At 52.7% G+C, this 21,054-nt stretch overlaps 2 protein-coding genes across 7 annotated transcripts in view; one reads left to right on the top strand and one right to left on the bottom strand.

Annotated features, from left to right (window-relative positions):
- Positions 1-264: 264 nt before the first annotated feature.
- Positions 265-2,668, top strand: CTRL (chymotrypsin like). The gene is made up of 7 exons (XM_013176535.3): positions 265-316; positions 546-649; positions 800-879; positions 1,137-1,218; positions 1,316-1,496; positions 1,995-2,128; positions 2,320-2,668. The coding sequence occupies exons 1-7, from the start codon at positions 265-267 to the stop codon at positions 2,479-2,481; spliced, it is 795 nt and encodes a 264-aa protein (XP_013031989.3). The 3' UTR covers positions 2,482-2,668.
- A 1,676-nt stretch (positions 2,669-4,344) lies between these two features.
- The window catches only part of PSKH1 (protein serine kinase H1), a 38,911-nt gene continuing 22,201 nt past the window's right edge, over positions 4,345-21,054 (bottom strand). For 5 of the 6 annotated variants that reach the window (XM_067004498.1, XM_067004500.1, XM_067004497.1 and 2 more), the window contains exon 4: positions 4,345-10,854. In XM_067004498.1, coding sequence (XP_066860599.1) covers positions 10,537-10,854 — 318 coding nt within the window. In that variant the 3' untranslated portion in view covers positions 4,345-10,536. Of the gene's footprint in view, positions 10,855-19,215; positions 20,523-21,054 lie in introns of those variants that run through there. The other variant, XM_067004501.1, reaches the window with a different exon arrangement.

The raw sequence follows: 21,054 nt of genomic DNA, 5'->3' as shown, positions 1-21,054 counted from the left end.
CCTGTAGTATCAGAGGCTGCAGCGAGGACCCCCACAACTCATCCCAGCAGTGCCCCAAGCGCCCCTGGTGCCTTTCTGCAGCCCATTCCTGCAGCCGTTGACACCAGGGCCACCTGGGGCACGGCAGGCGTAGGCCTGGCACAGCACCACTGCCCACAGCTGGGACAAGGCACTACGGAGACCTTGCCCTGCCTGGCCACGAGCCACGCGGCTCCCAGCTGCTATAAAGCCCGTGGCCCTGAGATGCGGCCACGTCCTCCCAGGATGGCATTTCTGTGGGCAGTTGCCTGCCTGGCCCTCGCCAGCGCCGTCTCAGGTAAGCAGAGCCACGCATCCAGAGAGGTGGCACCGTACCGGGCAGGTGCAGTGGCCTGCGTCCCTCTGCTCCCCCAGGCACAGCACCCAAGGTGCCAGCAGGTCTTTGGGGTGCGGGAGGCCCGGGGCAGCGGGGACGGCAGCGCAGAGCAGGGGTGCAGCCCCTGGGCACAAGCCCTGAGCGGGGTGCTGTGCCTGGCCACCCTCGTGCCCCTGGGCATCTTCTGCAGGCTGCGGGGTGCCCGCGATCAGCCCCTCGTTGCAGTACAGCGAGAGGATCATCAACGGGCAGAATGCGGTGTCTGGCTCCTGGCCCTGGCAGGTGTCCCTGCAGGTGTGTCACCGTCCTGCTCCCACAGGGCTGGGCGCTGGGCTCGGGACGTGGGCGGGCACCCAAGGGGACGCCCGCACCCCCTGCCTGTCCCCAGCCTCGGGCACAGCCGCAGGGCTCAGCCCCAGCTCTTCTCCCCCTTTTCCTCCCCAGACCCGTACAGGATCCCACTTCTGCGGCGGCTCCCTGATCAACAACTACTGGGTGGTCACGGCTGCCCACTGCGAATTCAAGTGAGGAGCGATGCCCTCTGGCACCCGCCAGGCCCCAGCCCCGTGCCGGGGAACACCGGCCGAGGGACGGGCACAGCCTCAGGATGCGCCGGGCATCGCGGGGCAGCCCCAAAACCCAGCACCAAAGGGACCGAGCAGCCCACGGCTCCCTCCCCAGCTGGCCCCTTGGCACCACTGCAAGCCCCGGGGCTGCGGAGCCCTTGGGCCAGGTGCTGGCTGCCACAGGGCTCCCTGACCACCCCCCACGCCTCTTGCAGCCCCTACTCCCACGTTGTTGTCCTCGGGGAATATGACCGCAGCTCCAGCTCGGAGGCCGTGCAGGTGAAGACCGTGGTGAAGGTGAGTCGGGTGGATGCGGTGCAGAGGGGGTTACAGCTCCGTGCCATGGCACGGTGGCTCTTGGAGGGCTGGGACGAGACGTTCTGGCTCTTGGCAGGCCATCACACACCCTAACTGGGACGCCTACAACCTCAACAACGACATCACCCTGCTGAAGCTCTCCTCGCCTGCCCAGCTGGGGTCCCGCGTGGCCCCCGTCTGCCTGGCCCCAGCCAACCTGGCTCTGCCCAGCAACCTGCAGTGTGTCACCACCGGCTGGGGACGCACCAACACAAACTGTATGTACCCTGCGGCTTCGGTGGGCTCCCGGCAAGCTACGCTGCCTCTTGCAGCGGGGGGAAGACGGCGTGCATGGCCGTGTGCGGCCACCCTCCTTCCCAAAGGGCCTGGTGGATGCGGGGTACCCACGGGCACCTGCTGGGGGAGCACACGATGTGCCCGTGGGGAGGAGGGAGCTGTGCGGTTGAGTGGCTGTGTCCGGACGTGCACAACCATGTGCACGTGTGTGTTGGTGTGGGCACATCCCCAGGGGTGTTTGTGCACAGGCACGAGCTCGCCTTTGCTCTGGGCTGCTTGCACCTTGCCAGAGGTGAGTGTGCAAGGGGTACGTCTGCAGGGAGCGGCCACATGCATTGCAGGGCAGCACCCGCACCTTGGGCCTGCCAGCGGGAGCTTCCCCAGGGTGCCCGTGCCCTTACGCAGCGATGTCCGTGTGCTCCCGCAGCCCAGGGCCGTGTGCCTGCCCAGCACAAGCTAACACCGCTTTCTTTCCCCAGCCAATGCCTTGGCGGTGCGCCTGCAGCAGGTAACCCTGCCCCTGGTCTCCCAGAGCCAGTGCATGCAGTACTGGGGCAGCAAAATCACCAGCTCCATGCTGTGCGCCGGGGGGGTCGGCGCCTCCTCCTGCCAGGTAAGGAGCTGGATCCCCCCTGCACCGCGGGGCCGCTGAGGATATGGGGGCCGTTGTACCTGGGGAGCCTGAGATCGAGCTCCTAGGGGAGCAGGCGTCTGGGGTGGCAGAGATGGGTTTGGAGCGAGGTCCCGGGACCTTGGCACCAGCAGGACGGAGGCACAGCGAAGCCGGGGCTCTCCTCTCCGCAGGGTGACTCCGGGGGCCCGCTTGTATACAAGAACGGGAACGTCTGGACCTTGATCGGCATCGTCTCCTGGGGAAACAGCAACTGCAACATCCACACGCCTGCCGTCTACACCCGCGTAAGCCAGTTCCGAAACTGGATCGACTCCACCGTCGCTCAGGGGTAGAGCCAGGGCCGGAGGGATCCCTTTGCCAGGCTCCGTGCCCAGGCAAGGGGAGCTGGGCAGAGCCTCCCGGCACCTCCAGCCCTGCCAGCGAGGGGCTGAACACAAAGTGAGGTTCCCCGCGCTGCAGAGCAATAAAGTGCCACCGTTTGCTTGCGCCAGGCGTGGCCTCTGGCTCCTTTCCTCTCGTGGCGCGGACCAGGAGCACGGGGGCAGAACGTGGCTCCTTGCCCTAATCCCGGAGCTGGAGCTTGATGCCCGGCTGGGACCTGCTGAGCCTGGAGGCATCCACAGCTCAACCCCAGCACCGGGCATGGGGCCGGCTGCAGCTCAGGCACGGCTCAGGGTCTCTATAAGCCAGCAGCTCTACAGCCCAGCACCAGCAAGGGCTTTGAGGCTTGCAAAAAATGCAGGGAGGGGGGGGTGCTGCTGGGTGCACGGGCTTATAAAAGATCTTCGCCTGGACTTTAAAGCAGTAACACGCGTAGCAGTGTGGGAACACACGAGCTGAGAGGGAGAAGTGTCACGGGCAGCTCCGTCTCTTCAGCAAGGTACAAGGGGGCAGCTGGAGCCAGCATGCTGCAGAGCACGTGCAGGCTTCGGGGTAACACAGCAGTAAACTCGGTGCTATCCCAAAGGAAAACTGGAAGATGAGAAAAAAAATTAAGGCCAGGCAATGGATTTTCAGAAGAAAGTGGTATTTTCACACAATCATGTTCTTAAGACAAGGGCAGGTGCCGGACAAAGGCAGGAGGGCAGGTGGATGCCACTTTTCCCAAAGTGTTCTCTTCAGCACCCTGTGTCATCTCCACTTAAATAAAAAAAGCCATGAGCTACTCAGGGGCTTAAGAGCTGGCTCCTGGCGGCTCAAACTAGAGCTGGTCATCAGGACACAGCGGAGAGGAGCAGGATCAGGCCATCCCAACGTGAGCAGCGTTTTTTTCTTCACCAGTGATGCAAACGTGATATAAAACCCTCACTGCATGAATCGCAGCCCCCAAAATGTTGTCATCACTCTTGTACCAAGCAGTCACAGAGAGAGTGCGATGCCACACACGGACGTACGGCAGAGCCCCGTGCCTTGAAAGCTGGGGCGGGGACACGGGACCCGAGCCTGAGCTGCCTGCAAAGCCCCCCTAAGGCAGGCAGCCGCAGGGACACTGTGCCCAGGGGTCTGCCGTGACATCTGGCTCGTGCTCTCACCCAGCGGTACCTGAAATAAAACTGCCCCATGGAACGAGCCCACTCTTGGCTTCAGCTGGCTTCCAAACGACTTCAAAGGCAGCCGGAGACGCAGGGAGGGGCTGCACAGGCAGGAGAAAGCACTGCCTGAGAGGCTTTTGCTGGGTGCTCAGGTCACCGTCACCCCTACCCCTGCCCCCTCAGCCCTGAAGAACCCCCTCCCTTGCAGTGTGATGTGGTTCAGAAGCAGCACTTTTCTCTCCTTATTGCAGGTTTTCCTATCAGCCCTTAAAAGAGTGAAAGTGGAGAGGTGACAAGTTGCTGTGAGCAAGCCAGAGCACTTCTCTGGCCCTGCCTGCCACCTTGTAGCCCCAGAAAAGTGAACAAAGTGCCCAAAAGCACCCATCCAGAGACCAAAGCGTGACTTCTGCGGGGAGGCTGAGCACCCGGCTCACCTGGGGCATCCCACGGCCATCCCAGCCCCTGCGCAAGGCCTCCCTCACGCAGCTCCGGGCAGCCGCACGGAGGAAGCCAGGGAAGGCTTTCGGGGCACGCTGGTGCCTTCCTGCCGCGGGGCGAGCAGCTCCCAGCTTTTGGTGCCGTCGCTGACCACAGTTCCCAGCTGTCGAGCAGCGTCCTCCAGCCACCGGACCGCGCGTGTGCCAGGATTAATGACAACAGAGCGATGGGGTACGCAGAATACATTTACGTGTTTAACAGAGTACACAAAATAAATAATTCTGTACACTCTAATCATAATGTTACAGACTAATTACAATGGTTCAGACTTCACTCTACGCGACAGTACTCAGCGTGGGGGCAGGACACAGAGGCGAGTCACAGAACTGGATGCTTCTCGAGGCAAACGGCCCCGCCGGGGACTAACAGGACATGACCGCCGTGCTTCCGAGCGGTTCCAACCCAGCACAGGAAATTCGGCAACCAAAAATAACAGCAAGCACCGGAAGGCCTCTGGGCCAGAGGGCTTCCCGGGAGGTGTCTTTCCATAGCGAAAGGCAACAGGAAAACTCACAGCATCTGCGTGCGCTCGCGGTAGGTGCTCGTTTCTAGTTTGGGCCAGGGTTTGTTCCACATTCAACAGAAACACAGTGCAACGTAGTTGTGACAGCGGCGAGGAGCTCATCTGTCACACACAAGGGATCTACAGTATTACCGCAGGGGAGGACAGCAGGAGAAGAAAACCACGTCGCCGGGCAGACAGCAGCCCTCTCCACCAAAGAGGTGCCAAGGGTGGAAGGCTCCAAGCTCCGTGATGCCGCTACCACGGGGCATCCCTGCTGCTTCACATTTTTTTGGCAAATTCACCGCTCAGTAACGCACACCTGACATGCACACACCTGACCTGAGAGCTGCATTTCTAATCCAGGCTGGAAGACGAGACCGAGTGGTCCGAAAACAGCACCAAAAACCTCCCGAGAGCGGTGCAGGGACCCGGGGCTGGGTACAGGGTGCCCCTCTGGAAGAGCGAGGGATGAGAGCGGGCACCGAGAGCCCGGGCGCTGCAGCAGCCACTGCAGAGGGCTCCAGAAAAGCAGCGGGCAGAGGGAAGGGGGCGCCCCGGAGAACAGCACCTCGATGCCCACCGTGAGCCTGCAGCAGGATGGCAACAGGCAGCCTGGAAAACAACTGGCATAATCCAACCCGAGGTGAAGGGCAGCGCCAACCCTGAGCAACAGGGTCCTCGCAGGGAGCGTTCTCCCACCCCCAAGGCACCGTGTGTCTGCTGTTACATCGCTTCGGGGCTCACTGTGGCTAATGCAGAGCAAAATCCAGAGCCACGGCCCCACAGTGGAGTTAAACACAATTCATGTCCATGCATGGCATGAGCTGAGTGTATTGACATCTCAGGCAGACGCTATGGTTCTGCTAGAAAACAGGACTGAGAAACAGAGCAGGGTATAAGAAAATGTAAATTACCAGAGCAGAACATGAACGAAAGGAAGAAAATATCCAAATGGCAATGAAGTTAAGAGTCTGAGGTTTCTCGTTTCCAGAACAAGTGTGTAATGCAGGCCCTGTGCTGCAGCCGGCTTCCACATCACTACACAGGCCAGCAGGTCAGAGCCCTCTTGTCTGGGCTTACACCCACCACGAGGCTGTAAGGCTGTCCTTCACATACATTTGTACATTTCCAAGAACAGAGTCCAGGAACTGGCAGAAGCACCTGGATGGTATTGTAATCCCAATATTAAAAGGCACAGACTGCTGCTGGATTGAAGGAGTGAGGGTTTCTACTGTCACTAGGCTCGTGTGTTAGTTTTTAGAAGCCTGAGAAGGATGAGAAGTAAATCACACCCGGACAGGTAATTGCTTTTTAGCAAAACATGTAGAAAAATACCTTATATACTCAAATCTGGATGCAAAGCTTAACAGTCCGTAGACTACCTAACATTGTTTCTGGAAGACCTTTTCCCATTCATTTCCAATAGCCCTTCAAAATATTGAGGAACCAACCGGTTATTGAGGAACCAACAGGCAGCATTCCTTGAAGCTCTAACTGTTGCCCCCAGGAGAGCAGGCAAACTCCCAGGACAAAGTGGTGGGATTTCTTTACACAGCAGTGCTGAGTTCCAAAAGACGAACACACAGAAACCCCTTTACTCCTTAAAACTGCTTTTCCCTGAAAGAAAATACGCTGGGACGCAACACCCTGAGCTTCTCATCGTGTCTCATGACCCAAGAAAGTCCCAGACCCACTGCTTCTAGCCCCAGCATCGTTAGCCTTTGCTTTCTCCCAGCACCCCCAAGGCAGGGTGCTTGCGAACATCTCTTTGAGATGCCGGGGGTGACTGCACATCATTTTACCCAGCAGCGAGCACCCTTCAGGCAGGTGCCCACTAACTCAAAGCTCACACCGTGCGGGCTACGAGGCTGTTCTGCAGCACGGGCACGGGAGCGAGCAGTGCCACGCCGAGAGGGCAGCTCCACGCCGCAGGCTGCAGGCGTGATCAGCGCACCAAACCCCGGCATCTCCCCCAGAGCAGGAATGCAACTGGAAGGGGGCTGCATCTGGACAAGGACACGCTGCACTTTGCCACTAGGTGTCATTCCAGCTTCGTTTCATTCTGATAACAGAGTACAGGAAACACAAGCACTCTCTGCTGAGATCTGCACCCAGCTAACGGTTCCTCCATCGAAACTCAGCAATAGCCTGGGACACGTATTTGTTACCTGCATTTTCCTGGCTAATTCAAAACACCACGAGCCAAATCAAGGACCACCATTAAGAGCGAAAGAAGGAAACAAAAAATAAACATAAGAGAAGAAAAACAAAACATCAGATTTAACTTCTACCATCCTCAAGCAAGGCACTTCTGAAAAGCGTAAACTCCTGAGATGTAAGATAAACCAAGAGCTGAGACACCCCTGCAGAATATATACGAAGACATATGACCAAGAAAATTCACAGTGAAGAGCTGCTTAGAGCACAGGTTGAAGGCACCTGAACCAAGTGCTCAGAATTACAGCACGTAGCCCGTCCCCCCCACCATCAGACCCAGCTGAAAAATGCGCCACAATTGCAAGGGTAAAAGCACCGAGGAGTTGTTCTTGAGCTGGACCTTGCAATGCAGCGTTTGGACCATCACAGTCTTCCAGACAAAGCAAAAACACAAAGATCACTGAGCACACCAAGGGATGCTCGGATGGAGTTCAGCTAGTCCCCCCACTGCCCACACACGCTATTGTCTGCATCTAAGAGCCCCTACAAACACCGAATTTAGAAAAGGAAGAGGGATTGAAGCGGAAGTGTTATAATCAAATGATGAAAGGAAAGCCCATGAAGATTTTCCCCATATTTACATTGATTTTTCCATGCAAGAGAAAACATTGCATTAGTAAAGAGATATGAAGCTCTGTCTGTAGAGAAGCCAAAGCCCTGGAGGGAACAGACTCGGTCCTGTTTGGTGCAATTCCCTAACAGCAACGCCTGAGGACCACAAGCACCTCCATGCCACAAAGAGGTGGGCTGCAGCCAGCCAGCACTGCTCACGCACGCGAAGGATCCCCACTGCAGCCAGGTCATAGCACAAACTCACAACTAACATCACTCCGAACTCTTCCTGGTGAAAGATCAATTGCTGAAAAGAGAAATAAAGCAAAAGTTGCCATAGATGGGAAGATTCTTGTTCTGCTTTGTGAAGGAGGAGAAGCAAGCTTGGTCAGATCAGAGCTCAGCATCCTGACCTCCTCTTCGCCTTCAAATCCACGCATCTGGGCATTTTGATGGTCTAGTGGTTAAAGGAAAGGGTCTCAGACTCCAGGTCTTGGCTCAGTCCATCAGTTTGACTTCCTTGCATAGGCAAACTACCTATTTTAAGGATAAACACGCAAGATGATCTGGGGAGGGCCATGAAAGCACCTAAGAGGACAAAGATCACAGAGATCGTGTGTGATGCTCAAAGCATGCAGAAGACTGTTACAAGTAATGGCTCAAAACCAGAAACCCTCAGAGAGCATCTGGCCATCTCTTAACACACAGGGTACGAACAATTTCCAGTTAATATCTGCCTTAGAGCACTTGCTGCTTTTGAAGAGCTGTTTGCAGTAACCTGACGGGCACTGAACCGTTAATGAAGCAGAACGTGGCAAGCTGCCTGTTTCGTCAGAAATCGTGTCTGATTTATAGTTCCTTATACTGAAACAGGAAAAACTACAACAAAAGGTAGAAGGATCTGAAGAAACCTTTTTTTTTTTTTTCTGTAGGTCACAGAGCTGAAGAAAAACAACTAGTAATTCCGCAATACCAGCTAATGTTGATGGGAGAAAGACCGCATGTGATGCGGGAGGATGGCCACTCAGGAAAGGGCAGCCTGCAAGGGGCCCAGAGCTTTCAATAACGTGCAAACCCGCGCAAAGGATTTAGAATTCACCCCTGCTGCAAGTGCATGCACGACCGCTGTCCTTGGGTTTCCTCCATCATATTTCTCATCACAAGCTTAGGAACAGCAAGCTGTGTTCAAAGTGGTTACGGCCCCTCCTAGCTTTGGGGTGGAAAGCACACCCCTAAATTCCCTTTTTTTGCCCCAGTGCGGAAAAGGCACGCTTTTCCCACCGAAGCCGTGCTGCTTTGCTGCTTGCTGACCAGCGGGGCTGCGGCCAGCAGGGTGAGAGCTCCTTGCAGATGCGACGCAACTTTTACAGCCTCGCTGACACTACAACACGGTGGCACAGACGTCAGTCCTAGAGGGAAAGCCATGCTCTAGAGCCTGGACAGACTGAATCACCCAGCTAAGCACCTGCTAGATGCACAGTAAAACTGCAGGGCTTCGTAAGAAAAGCTTCAAAAAACAGCGTTTGCCTTCACTCAGACCTGGCCTCTGCTATCACAAGAGACCAAACCTACCCCAAATGTGCCTTGCTCTGCTGCACTGACTAGGAGGGAGAACATCTCAGCAGGCTTGCGCGAAGCTCAGCCCTGCAGCACCCACCTTCCCCTGAGAGGTCCTTCACAAGAGGTCCCCCCATCACCCATCCAGCAGAGGAAAAGCCAAAGGGCAGCTTTTCCCTGGTGGATTTAAGTTACACCTAACGGCTCCACGGCTTTTCTGCGATGTCTCTTGCTGCTGTCACTCCAGGACTGGGCTTTTCCTAGTCAAGCCCCTACCCTGATCCTACAGAGGCATTTGTGGCCACCTCACCAGCTCCCAACACCATTTCACTGTCCCAGTGAAGTGATGGCAACATCTGGGGACAGGGAACCAAAGCTTTGGTGTGCTGAAGTGACGTGGTTGGTAACAGTGAGAGGGCCAAGTCACAGCAACAAGAACAAATCGCACGTGGTGGGCACCAGTCCTGCTGAAAGTAGGGAAACCCCTACCAGTACAACTGCACTTGCTCTTGCGTTTGTCTCTCCAAGGACACCCAAAACATCTGCCCCAGCAGCACAGGGTCCTTTCGCCTCCCCTACCTACCGCTTTATACCGACTCAGAAGCCCTGCGCCCCTAACAGAACTGCTGGAGGACGATTCAAGGCAGACGGTAAGGAGCCCCCCAAGAAGCTGCCTCGCCAAGGACATCTCTCTGTGGACCACGAAGTTCCTGCAGGACGATCCTCCTCTCCCTGCCCCTCGATCAGGAGTACCCATGCAGTCAGGATAACCGGAGTCGGACTCCAGCCCCGAGGTCGCAGCACTTCAGTCTGGTTGCCGATTTGCACAGCAGCTCCGCGTGGCGTGAGCAAACCCTGCGCGTCACCACGCCAACGACAGCCCCTTGGGGAAGCCTCGCAGCTCCACCGCCGTCACGGAAAGCTGCTGCTGTCTGGCATCTCCTCGGCGCTGCGTCGGGACGGGGAGCTGGTGGGCAGCACGCTGTGAGTCAGAGCCAGCCCGGTTCTAGCCGCATGTGACTCATGCCAGCTTGACTGAAAAGGCACCACAGAGTCTGACTAAACCAGCTCAGACTAAGTGCATATATAACATTTTAAATATATACACGTGTATGTGCACACGGGTGTGCACTTAGAGTGATTTTTTTTTCATATGCAAGTGAGAGAAACTGAACGCTCTGGAATCAATAAATAACTATGAACAACCAAGCTCCTGGGCTACAGAAAGAGCTCTTCTCCTCCTTAGCAGCTCCTTAATTTGTCTGTTCCTCGAGGCTCTGAGCTCCGAGCCCACAAGAGCTGCTCCATTTCCTGCATGAGACCCTGTGGCACTGCTCGCCCAGGAGTGCCCGCAGGGTGCGATGGCCACCACAAGGTTCCTTTTCCTCCACACGGGGGGACACCTGAAGGAGGGGAGGGAGGAACCTGGACGTTCCTCACCAAGTGCGTGTGCAGCAAAGGGTGCTGCACACCTACACTGCAGGGAAGGCTTCTGGAGAGACTTCTGGCAGGTCCCAGCCCAGTGCTCAGCCGGTGTATTGCTGCTGGTAGCGCAGGTTGAGCTCTCGCAGCTCCCGTTCCCGAACCCGCCGCGACTTGTTGGACTTGGTGGAGCGGCTGGAGCGCGTGGACTGCGCGGACTTGGTGCTCTGGCAGCGGGACGAAGCCCTCTTGAGAAGGTTTTGGGAGATGGAACGGTGCAGGTTCTTCATGGAGGAAGAGGCTGCCATGCTGACCACCCAGGGGTGCTTCAGGGCCTGAAGGGCCGTCATCCTGTCACTGGGGTCCACCGTGAGCAGGCGATCGATGAAATCCTTGGCCAGGTTGGACACGCTGGGCCAGGGCTGAAACACAAAAGAGGTAATTAGCACGAAACATCCTGGCACAAGTCTGCTGATTAATTCATTCATTCCTCCCAGCCCCATAAGGCGCTTCAGGGCATTCTGCTTCTTCCGCTTGCTCTTTCATCCTCTAGTCTTCCAAGTCGTAACCAACAGTATCTAGCCAAGGAGAATGAGACAATTACTTCAAGAGCCTGCGAGGGGAGAGGGAATCCAGCAGCTCAATAGGGATGAAGCTGCTTCAGCTCCGTGCCCCTGGGCCAACCAGCAGCACGGCTGAGCCTGCCTTCCCAGCTAGCAGACGAGCACGTGGACACGCACACAGCCAGCCGTTCGGATCAGCGTGGGGCACGGCCAGACCAGCACACCAACCTGCCACCTGCCTGTAAGCAACCAGCCCTTTTCATCCCTTTTATTCCTCTGTTTTCCAAAACCAATTCCTTCCCCAAATCACCTAGATCCCTCCCTTTTCCCAGCCTTCAGCTCTTCCCCCAAACATCTCATAAGAGAGCACGCTCAGGTCGCAAGTAAAAAGTTCTAAATCCAGCAGGTGTAGTTAGGTGTAAGGAATCCTTATGAATGCATACCGACAAAACAGGAAGGAATTTCTTTTGACAAAATACCGTTTTTAAAGAAACAAAACCAAGCCAGAAAATAATTAATTAAAACCTTAAGCACACAGCTATGCATGCTGGAACCGTTTCACTTCTGACAGAAGACTGCAGCAGCATCTATGGGAGAGGGGAGAATGTTTCCTTGAGAATGAGCTGTGGACAAAGCTGGGAAGAAAACCATGGCAAAATCCACTGAAGCAGTGGGTGGAGGTGGGCAGCCTGGCTAGCATAAAATACAAGCATCCAAAGGACCCAGGCAACAGCAGGTTTCTGCAATCGCTTGCTGCTGCGTGGTTGTCTCACCCTTCCTGCAACCACCAATACATGCGCAGAGACCACAGTCCGAGCGGCATTAAAAAACACCCTGCAATTCATGCACTGAAGCTTGGGACACATCACATGAACGTCATTCACAGCCACACACGTGTAACTGAGAACAGCACACGGGTTAAAAAAGCAGGCTGCTGTTCCGTGTCTTTCATTCCTCTTTTGGTGAGGAAGAAAAGAACGTGTCTATTTTAAAATTCAGGGTCCACCATCTGGAAAGTCAGGTATAATGCCCTTTTCTTCTACAAAAGGTTCAAAAAAAGCAGAAAGGTATGTCCTGATTTTTTTGAGGTTTGCAATTTACCAAAAGCAATTTTCTCCTTCAAAAAGGCTAGAAGCCAGCGGCAAGAGAGCTAAATCCACAGGAGGGTTTGGAGCCGAAAGGCAGGATGGTCTCAGAGCCACAGTGCTGCCGCCTACCTGCGGCCCGTCCTGTCCCGTCAGCAAAGATGAGCTCAAACTCTTGCTACGGGCAGGCTGCTTGGACCATCAGGGCACAGAAAGTCTGTTTTACAAGAGCCTGAAGCAGTCTGGCTTACTTACCTTAGCTAAAGTGGTCAAAGGGGATATACGATCACTGTCTCTAACTCTACACGGGAAGAGGGAGAAAATGATAGGAACTACTCGATAGAAAGGAAATACTGGTACATGAACAAAAAACTGTAAGTGTTCTTGAGCATACTCAGGATAGGAATTGAAAATACTTCTAATCATTAGAGCCATCGTGTTCTGGAAGGAAGCACAGCACTCTCTCATGGATTAGACACCACTTTTGTGTTTTGAAGCCACATACAAAATGCACTCCCGTCTACGTCTCAAGAAATAAGTAAGTTAACAAAATGCCTTAAAATTCAAGGTTTTCTGTCTGCTGTTTTCAAATATAATTAGTTTGTCATGGCCTGCCATTGAATAACTTTTTTCTTACCATTTATTGTCAAGATGCATTTCATCAGCTAAGTAAAAAGCAGACACTTTTATAATAGAATATGGACAATCTTTGATCAGAGACTAAAGGGTTAGATTATAAAGAGAATATATAAAATAGCAAAAAATCTTTCAAATGTAGAAAACAGCACAACAATAAGAGTTGCAACCGAACATACCAGTCTGCTTTACAGAACCACGTACGTTTTAAAGAGCACAGCCTTTATGCTATTGGTAACAATAGAACCAAAAAGCCAAACCTGCCTCTGACGTGCGGAGGCATAAACCACGCACCAAGCCCATACCTTTCCTGCCAACTTTTGGATTAGAAGCTTCCTCTGCTAAATAAACAGCCAAGGGGATCAATTCACAGGTTATCTTTCATTGTAAATCTTTACTGGCATAATGAAAGGTAATCCAGGGTAGTGCTGGATGTAAATTGGTGAGTCAGAGTCAACATACAACATACCGGCTGCCTTCTAAACTCCAGATCTCCATTGCAGATCTGAGGAACCTCCCAGTCTGCTTGGGTTCCTTCTTCCATGGACTGGTGGAGTTCCTTGAAACCCAGCAGGAAGAGGTTTTGCCTCCACTTTTACCAGGCTTGCCTTCAAAAACCATTTTAAGAACTGTTTTCTGTATTTTTATAAACTCATTTAAGCTATCAGTTATTCCTACAGTTAAAATCAGAGATTCACCATTACGTGCCTGCGACCCACTAACCTCCCATCACTTCCTTGCTTTTCTTGCTCCCAGCAGACGGAGCTCCCGCAGTTCTGGTTCCTTCACAGAGGACTGGTTTTCCATTCTCCAAACAATGCAGTATGCTAACGAGTGATCCAAGCTTGTACGTCTAGACAATTTACCCACTTAAACCTAAAGTGATATTAAATGCTGCTGATGGTTCTACTTTGTTTGCAATGGTGATTTTTACCTCCACTATTTTTATTTATTTTTTGCACTCTTTAGTACCATCTTACCTTATTGTTAGCAGCAATTGAGATGACTTAGATATCTTGAAACAGCTTTTTTGTCCCACTCAAATGGAGAAAACAAATCCAGGATTCGCATGACTCCAGCCTTATTGTTTTTCCTGGGGAATTTCTTCACATCTATCTAAAATCTTTTACCCTTCTGAATATCGTTTATATCATAGAGATACAATCATTTCAGGATCTCCATCTTCTCTTTTTTTTTTTTTTTTTTTTTACTTAAACGCATAGAGATTTAAGAGATGCACTCAAGTGAATAAATACTTGAGGACCAACACACAAAGATACTTTTCTCCAAAATATATCTTCAGGACATCCAGGAAAGCATTATTTCCTGATGTAGGTGTTAGTAACTACACAGATCTGGAAGCTGCAGCAGCCTGAGAGTTATTTTGCTGCTCAGATGCATTCAGACGTCAGCAGTCTGGTGACTGCCCAGCACGGAGCAGGAGATTCTGGTCAGGGAAACGAGCCTCTAGCCCGCAGGGACAATATTACTCCAATCATTTCAAGTCGTATTAAAAGATGGCAAACTTGGTGATTTAGAATTTGAAGAACTCCGTAAAGAACTTACCAGCCTGGCTCAAGACCTAGACACTGTGAATGCAATAACCAGCCTTTGCATTGCACCAGTCCAGTTAAATGAAGCCTAAAGAAGAATAAAGTCCAAACAAAAGCAAATTGGATTTCTCATTATTCCAATTATTCTAGTTTCACCACAAATGTTGAATATGGAGTACTTGCAATTAGATTTTTCTTCTGGTCAGCAAACACAAATCAGTTTATTGATCTGTTTATGCAACTGGAGGTTTCATTTGCTGCACCGTGCACGTCCTCGCTTTTATTTCACTGAAGCATTTTGTTTAAAAATAGGTAAGACTACATTCTACTGAAGCACTAAGTAGAATGAATTTAGCAATTTCCAGCCCCAGACCCTGGGGAAAACGTACCCACTTTCCAGAAACCTTGCACCAGCTGGCAAAACATCAGTTTTAACTTAGCAAAACCGCAGGAATCTGGCCGATTAATGCTGAAAAGCAGCAGCAGAAGTCTGCCTAAAAGCTGAGCAAGGTTGAGAGTGGCGTGTTTGGGGAACACAATGAAGGACATGGGTGCAGTGCACGAAGTGCACTTCTGAGGCAGAACTGAAGTGACAGAGCAGATTCCCACTCTGCTCCTCGCCTTCCCCTGCTCGAGCACCCGTTCAGCCCCAGGAGACGAGACGGCACAGGCGGCCAGCAGCAGGGCACCAGTGCACGAAGAGCAGCCCTGAGCCCATTTCTTACTGGGATCAGAAAGGTGAAGCAGCTTACGGTGCAGCCAGAGGAGATACAGAGAGCGGCTTCAGAGGAAAATGCCCCACATCGGGGCCGTTATGCTCTGAGCAGAACCTCAGCTGTGCTTGCCGAACACCAGCAGCAGCCTCTGGCAGGTGAGCAGCTCTTCAAGCAACTGCACTGAGGTCCTCTGTCTGGAACACCCAGTGCAGCAGCCATCCCACAGCTCTCACTTCTCTTGAGACAAACCCTGGATGCAGACTACACAGCGGTTCAGCACCAGAAGCTATCGGCCCTCACGTCAGAGGACCACGTGTCCATTGGAAACTAACGGCTAACTCCAGAATTCAACAGAGTAGCTAAAAACATCATCCAGCAGAATTTAAAAAAAAAAAAAAAAAAAAAAAAAGCACAAAGTTTGAATAGCTCTCACTAACACAAATAACTAGGGTCCCTGCAACAGCACATCTTTACTCTCATGTGCAGGCTCAGCTCAGCACAAAGCGGGACGTCTTGCCATCGCTCTGCTGTCCTTGCTCTAAGCACCAGGCAGCGCTGGAGGCACCGCACCAGCTCGTGCTTACGGGACTACGGTTCTAAGGTGCTCTCCTCTCTGTTCACCTGGCAGGATCTGGACTGCAGGGCTCCCGAGATCCGAAGAGATCAGATGCAGCAAAGCCTAGTGCTACTGTCAGCTGTAAAGGAGACTTAAAACTCACAGCCTACCCACTAACTGGCACAAACCTTCAGGTGTGGGGAAAGCCCCAGAAGGCAGGGAGGGCTGCTGACTTTCTCTAGTGAGTGCATTTGGAATGGAAAACCAGCAATTAATGAGTAACTCACAACTCTGAGAAGAGTTGTGCAGTCACCCTTTGCTCCCTTCTACCTTTTGTGCCAGGTTTTCCTATTCAACAACCAAGCCCGAGAGGTACGAAGCTTCTCAGGAGGATGGGAAGGAAGACACACTGTAAGCATGCTTATCGACACCCCATGTCTAAGAGCTACAGTTATTGTAAAAATTCCCCTCTCCTCGGAGTGCTGCCCCCTTGCACCCCTCCAGTACTGTGTACCACAGGATGACATCGGTTCCCTCTAATAAATGCTCAGATTTCAAAGCCCCGTTGCACTTTCTCTGCCCGCTGGAGCAGTGAATGAAGCCTGAGATGGCAGCCAGGCAAGTTTCAGACAGACATTTCTTACAGGTGACCTGCTCGAGCCTGCCGACAGCGCTCTCCTCGCTAATGGCAATTCCTCTTTGGCAGCCCGAGAGCTCTCCTCAGCTCCGTGGGTGCAGCACTCAGCACACAAACCCCTATGCATGCTCTCAAGCTCCTTGACATTTTCCCTAGAGACACAAAAGCAGCAGAGGGATCTTCTGGTTAGTCTTGTGCCGATACAAGAAAAGAAAAAAAAAACAGGCATCCCATTTCCAAGCTTTGCTTTTAGTCTTAGGTATACGCTGCAGAAAGAAACGCACGTTCTCCTCCTGATTACAAAACCAGCTGCACGCTGTTTTCAGCACAAGTGACTCTGGGGACACCATTATGGGGATGGCAAGGGACACAGAACCGCAAAGGCCTTGCATCTCTTTGCTAGCTGGTCTTTACAAAAAGACGAGGCACAAGGCATGTTACCACAGCTCCAGAAGATCGCCTTAGTTAACTCAGAAGCGCTGCGTGCCCGATGCACGGGAAGGGTCTGACCAAGTGCTGGACCAGCCTCAAAGCACCAGGGAGAGAGAAGCCCTCCAGCAGCACGCAGACTCCCACCAGGCTTACCTGAGGAAGATAGACGGCTACTTTCTGGTTTTACAAGACAGCAGATTTCCAGTAACGAGGCTGCCCTGACGGGGCACGGGCTGGGTACATCCACTGGGTCAGAGGCTGCCGGGCCCTCACTGCGGATAACCCGACGCTCCGTGGCACAGACAGGGAGCACAAAGCAGGTAACGGCGATGCCGAGGCCATCCTGAACCACGCACGGGGAAGCACGGAGTGAGGGCTGGACACCACGGGCCCAGTCGGGCCCTAAGGAAGCCAAAGGAAGGGCTGGGGCACAGGTGCCGAGGCAGCACATGGCAATACCCAAACGGCCTGCAAGCCGCAGCAACTTGTGCGAGCCCTGGTTTGGAAATCCTCTGCACTAAGGCCCGTGCTAAGGGAAAGCCCTCAGCAAAGCAGCAGAAAGGGAAGATAAAGCCAACTCAAACAGAATAATTAATAAGCACATACTGTAAAAGAGTGGTTGACCCTGCAGATAAAGCCTCCAGATCAGGAGCTGACAGCGTGCTTTACCACTAGATGCTTCTATTCCTCATTCACATCTTGCTGCTGCGCCTTCCATCATGCCAGCAGAGATGTTTGTGCAGCCGAAGTAGACCAAATCATGGAGCTTCGATGCATTTTTTTTGCTAAGGTTTCAGCCACCGTTCCTTGATACGACACACCGGGTGGCTGCAGAGGCAGCTACAGCAGCCCGAGTGAATGGCACAGAGTCCCGAGTCAGCAGCACTTCAGCCACTCATGAAGGAACCACCACAGTCTTACAGTTTTAACAACAGTAGAAACCCCTGCTGTGGAGAGCTGCAGCTTTTACCCCTCGGGGACGACAGCCGCTGCTCCCAGCCTGCACCAACATTTACTACAAAAATATCCAAACTTCCATGCTGCATAAAACGCGGGGCACAGCTCTGATCTGCAGCTTCAGCCCTGCCAGATAATAAAGCCGGGGGAAAGCAGCCTCATTCACAATGCCTTAAAGAGCTCTCAAGTGTGCTGTGTTTTATTCAATTCAGGCTCTGCGCCTGGATGAGGAGGAGGAGGAGAAGCAAGAGATCCTCGCACGAGTGTCACTCAGGCTAGGTGAACGCACGTAGTGCTGGGCCCTCCGTGATTAAATCCCCTCGACACCCCTGCTTGTTATTCACATCCACACAAAAGCTATTGAAGCGCAGCTCGCGCTGGCACCGGAGAACAAGCACGCATTGTTCTGGGGTTCCAGCAGCCAGCCCACCTCTTCCTCTTCCAGATAAAGGGAGCGTGAACCCAGCGTGTGCTGTGCAGCGCTGCTAGCACACCTGAAATCAGATGCTGACCCGCATTACCAACACGAGTCTTCTCCAGGAGGGGGTGGAAGCCACGGTGGTGCAGGCAGAGTGGTGCTCACGCCAGCAGAGCCCAACTCGTGCTGGCTCCAGGCACCGGAGCAGCCCCGGCATTTTGTCTGCCTGCGAGGGAGGGCACGCCGCTGTCGAGCATCCCCCTGCACTAGGAGCAAGCTAACACAAAGACTGCTTTACGCTGGCTTTTTATTTATTTTTAGCTTAAGGGATGTGGCAAATACGCTTCTGATACTTTTTTTTTTTTTTTTTTATCAGAATTAGGATGTCTCTGGATTTCAGCTGTGCATTGCCCCCAGACACACCAGCAGCCCTGCGAGGAGAGGCCGTGCCGATGCAGTGCGCTTCAGCAAGTTGCAGAGAAGCCCCAGGCAGGCAGAAATGTTGACTCCTCAGGAGTTCGCTCTGGTGGTTAGCTACCTGCATCAGGATGAGCCTTTCGTAGCCTGCAGACCCAACGTGGGTGCCGGGGTCACAGCAGCTGCTTTCCAGCCTGTGGATCACACATGGCCACAGCACTGCTGGGAACCCTGCCAGCGTCCCTACAGGTGCTCCCACTCCGTGTTTGCAGTCCCCTTGCCAGCAGCTGGGCCATTAAAAACCAGTAACGGGAAGGTAAGGTCTGAGCACCGATCACCCCAGGTATCAGGAACACAAACACAACGGCTTCGCTCTCAAAAGCGACCCAACCTAACACACGTGGTGCTGGAGGCAGGGCCCAACCATCACCTTCTATCATTTTTCAGAGTAGCTACATTTTAAAATTCAGAGGTCTCTGGTGGTGGACAAGTGACAAGCTATCAGATTTTAAAAGTAAATAAAGATGCCCATGTATTCTTTGTGCTACACCCTTCATACGGTTGTGAGAAACTAAGTTGTGTTTTTGCAGTAGAGAACTGATTTTCTGTATTCCAAGGTAGTTGTGTAGCCACAATAAGGAGAAATGCTAAGTAGGTAAGTGGACAGTAGAAAGCCTCACTGGTCCAAAATAAGGTGGAAGCCTGAGAAAAACAGGATGAGCAGTGTGGGAACAGTAAAACAAAGATCACAGGTTCTCAAGACATAAGAAAGGGGGAAAAAAAAAAAAAAAAAAGGAAGAGGGAGAAATTAAAGGGTTGAAAAAAAAGAAAAATTGTATGTACGTGGTACAGAGGAGCACTGAGTAGCTTGTGAACCTGTAGTACTCAGCCAATGAGGAAACAGGGGAGGTGATCAGGTGTGGGGTAATAGGGAATAAAAGGTTATGCTTTGTTTACTATAATGCACTCCTAACTGGCAGGACACCTGCCCTTGCAATCATGAATAAAATAGCTTCACAAAAGATCCTGTCTGAAGAAAATTATTTGAGATTTTTCTCACATGGTTCCTTCATGGAGCGGGCACAGCAGCTGCAAAAGCTAAGGAACAGGCAGCCACGGGGTGCTGGCAAGGACACGATGCCACCACCCAGAGGCAGGCAGGTTTTGGAGCATTCGTGTTAACACAACTGCCTTGCCTGATTTAGGAGGTACCTGAACAACTGTAGAAACTGGAAGCGTCAACTCTGAAGGAGCAGGCTGGGGCCAGCAGCAGTGAGGTGTCATGTGCTGAACAGAAAGTTTCCTACTAGAAGATGTGATGTGTTAACGTATGCCCAGGACAATGTCCCAAGCATTCTGCATTAATTTGTTGATGTGGGGAAGAGGAATAAAGGAAGGATGAAAGAGGAAAAAACAACGACCCTTTAATAATCCACAGCATTATAAGTATGCGCAGCCATCTGGTGCTGTGAACTTCTATAACCCAGCTTTTCAAATGGAAATAGCCAGCCGATTTCCCCTGTACAAGCCCAGAGTGCTCAGCTACAATCACGCAGAAGAATTACAGCGGCTACAAAAACAATAAGCACAAAGCTCTTCCCTGCAGCCACGGACGGCTCCAACTGTAACAGGGTTGCTTTGCCTAGGAGATAACCGGCGTTAAGATGGGTTGATGCCACGTTTTAGCTAGCATCACTTCACATCCAGCTCTTAAGGCCAGCAAGTCGTAGCTGCACACAGAGGACTCTTTAACCACAACGGCGGCTGAGAAGTTTTGCACTGAGAAAGCTCGGGGTCAACAGAGCTGGACTCGGAAGAATACAGGTGCAAGGACTGAATCCCCGAGCACAGACTGTCCTCAAAGCGTGGCGATCGATAACCCCGTGTCCGACCACAGGCCAGGAGGAAGCTGAACACACAGCAGTCCCTCCTGGGCATCTTGCTGTTTGAGACCTTCAGCAAAGCAGACGATGACGTGGGTGCACTACAAACCGGCACGACCCAAGGTCAGGGCAGAGGCAGACACAGGGGCAGAACTCCGGCAGCGTCCCCTCTGGATTAAACTCAAAGCTAGGCTCAGAAAAAGCCTCACAAAATCCATTAATCATCCATTTCTGCACCTGCAAAGGCAAAGGTGGGAGTGGCTGCGTAGGACCCCGCTGTGAAAGGCACGAGGGTGATGGTGGGTGCCACCCTGAACACGAGCAGGCCGCTCGCTCTCGCTGACACGGAGCACAGGCTGGGTGAGGTTAGAGGGATGGCCACCACGGCAAGGGAAGTTGTTATAATGCTGCTCTAGTAGTAGTTTATAATTACTTGGAAGGAGTTACGAGGATTATAGAGCCACACAGCACACCCAAACAGTTTAACAAGGGGCAACGGGAAAAAGCTGCACCTTGGCAGGGTCACGTCATGAAAAAACAGAACAACAAAAAAAACTGGTGCAGCCCTGGAAAGGTCAGCAGGGAGGTGGGGATCTCCATCCTTGAAGCCTTACAAGGGGGCAGGAAGAAAGTCACAGCCAACCCACCTGAAGCTGAACGGGATAACAGACCTCTGAAGACCCCTCAGAACTAAGGTTTCTGTGACTCCAGGGCATCTGTGCCCCGTACACTTCTCCCTGTCCCCTGCCTGCACCAGCACCCTTCCACA

The sequence above is a fragment of the Anser cygnoides genome, chromosome 12 (genome assembly GCF_040182565.1).
Source record: "Anser cygnoides isolate HZ-2024a breed goose chromosome 12, Taihu_goose_T2T_genome, whole genome shotgun sequence".
In the NCBI taxonomy this organism is placed as follows: domain Eukaryota; kingdom Metazoa; phylum Chordata; class Aves; order Anseriformes; family Anatidae; genus Anser; species Anser cygnoides.
Note: the sequence above shows the minus strand (reverse complement) of the source record. Positions and strands in the feature narration are given on the sequence as shown.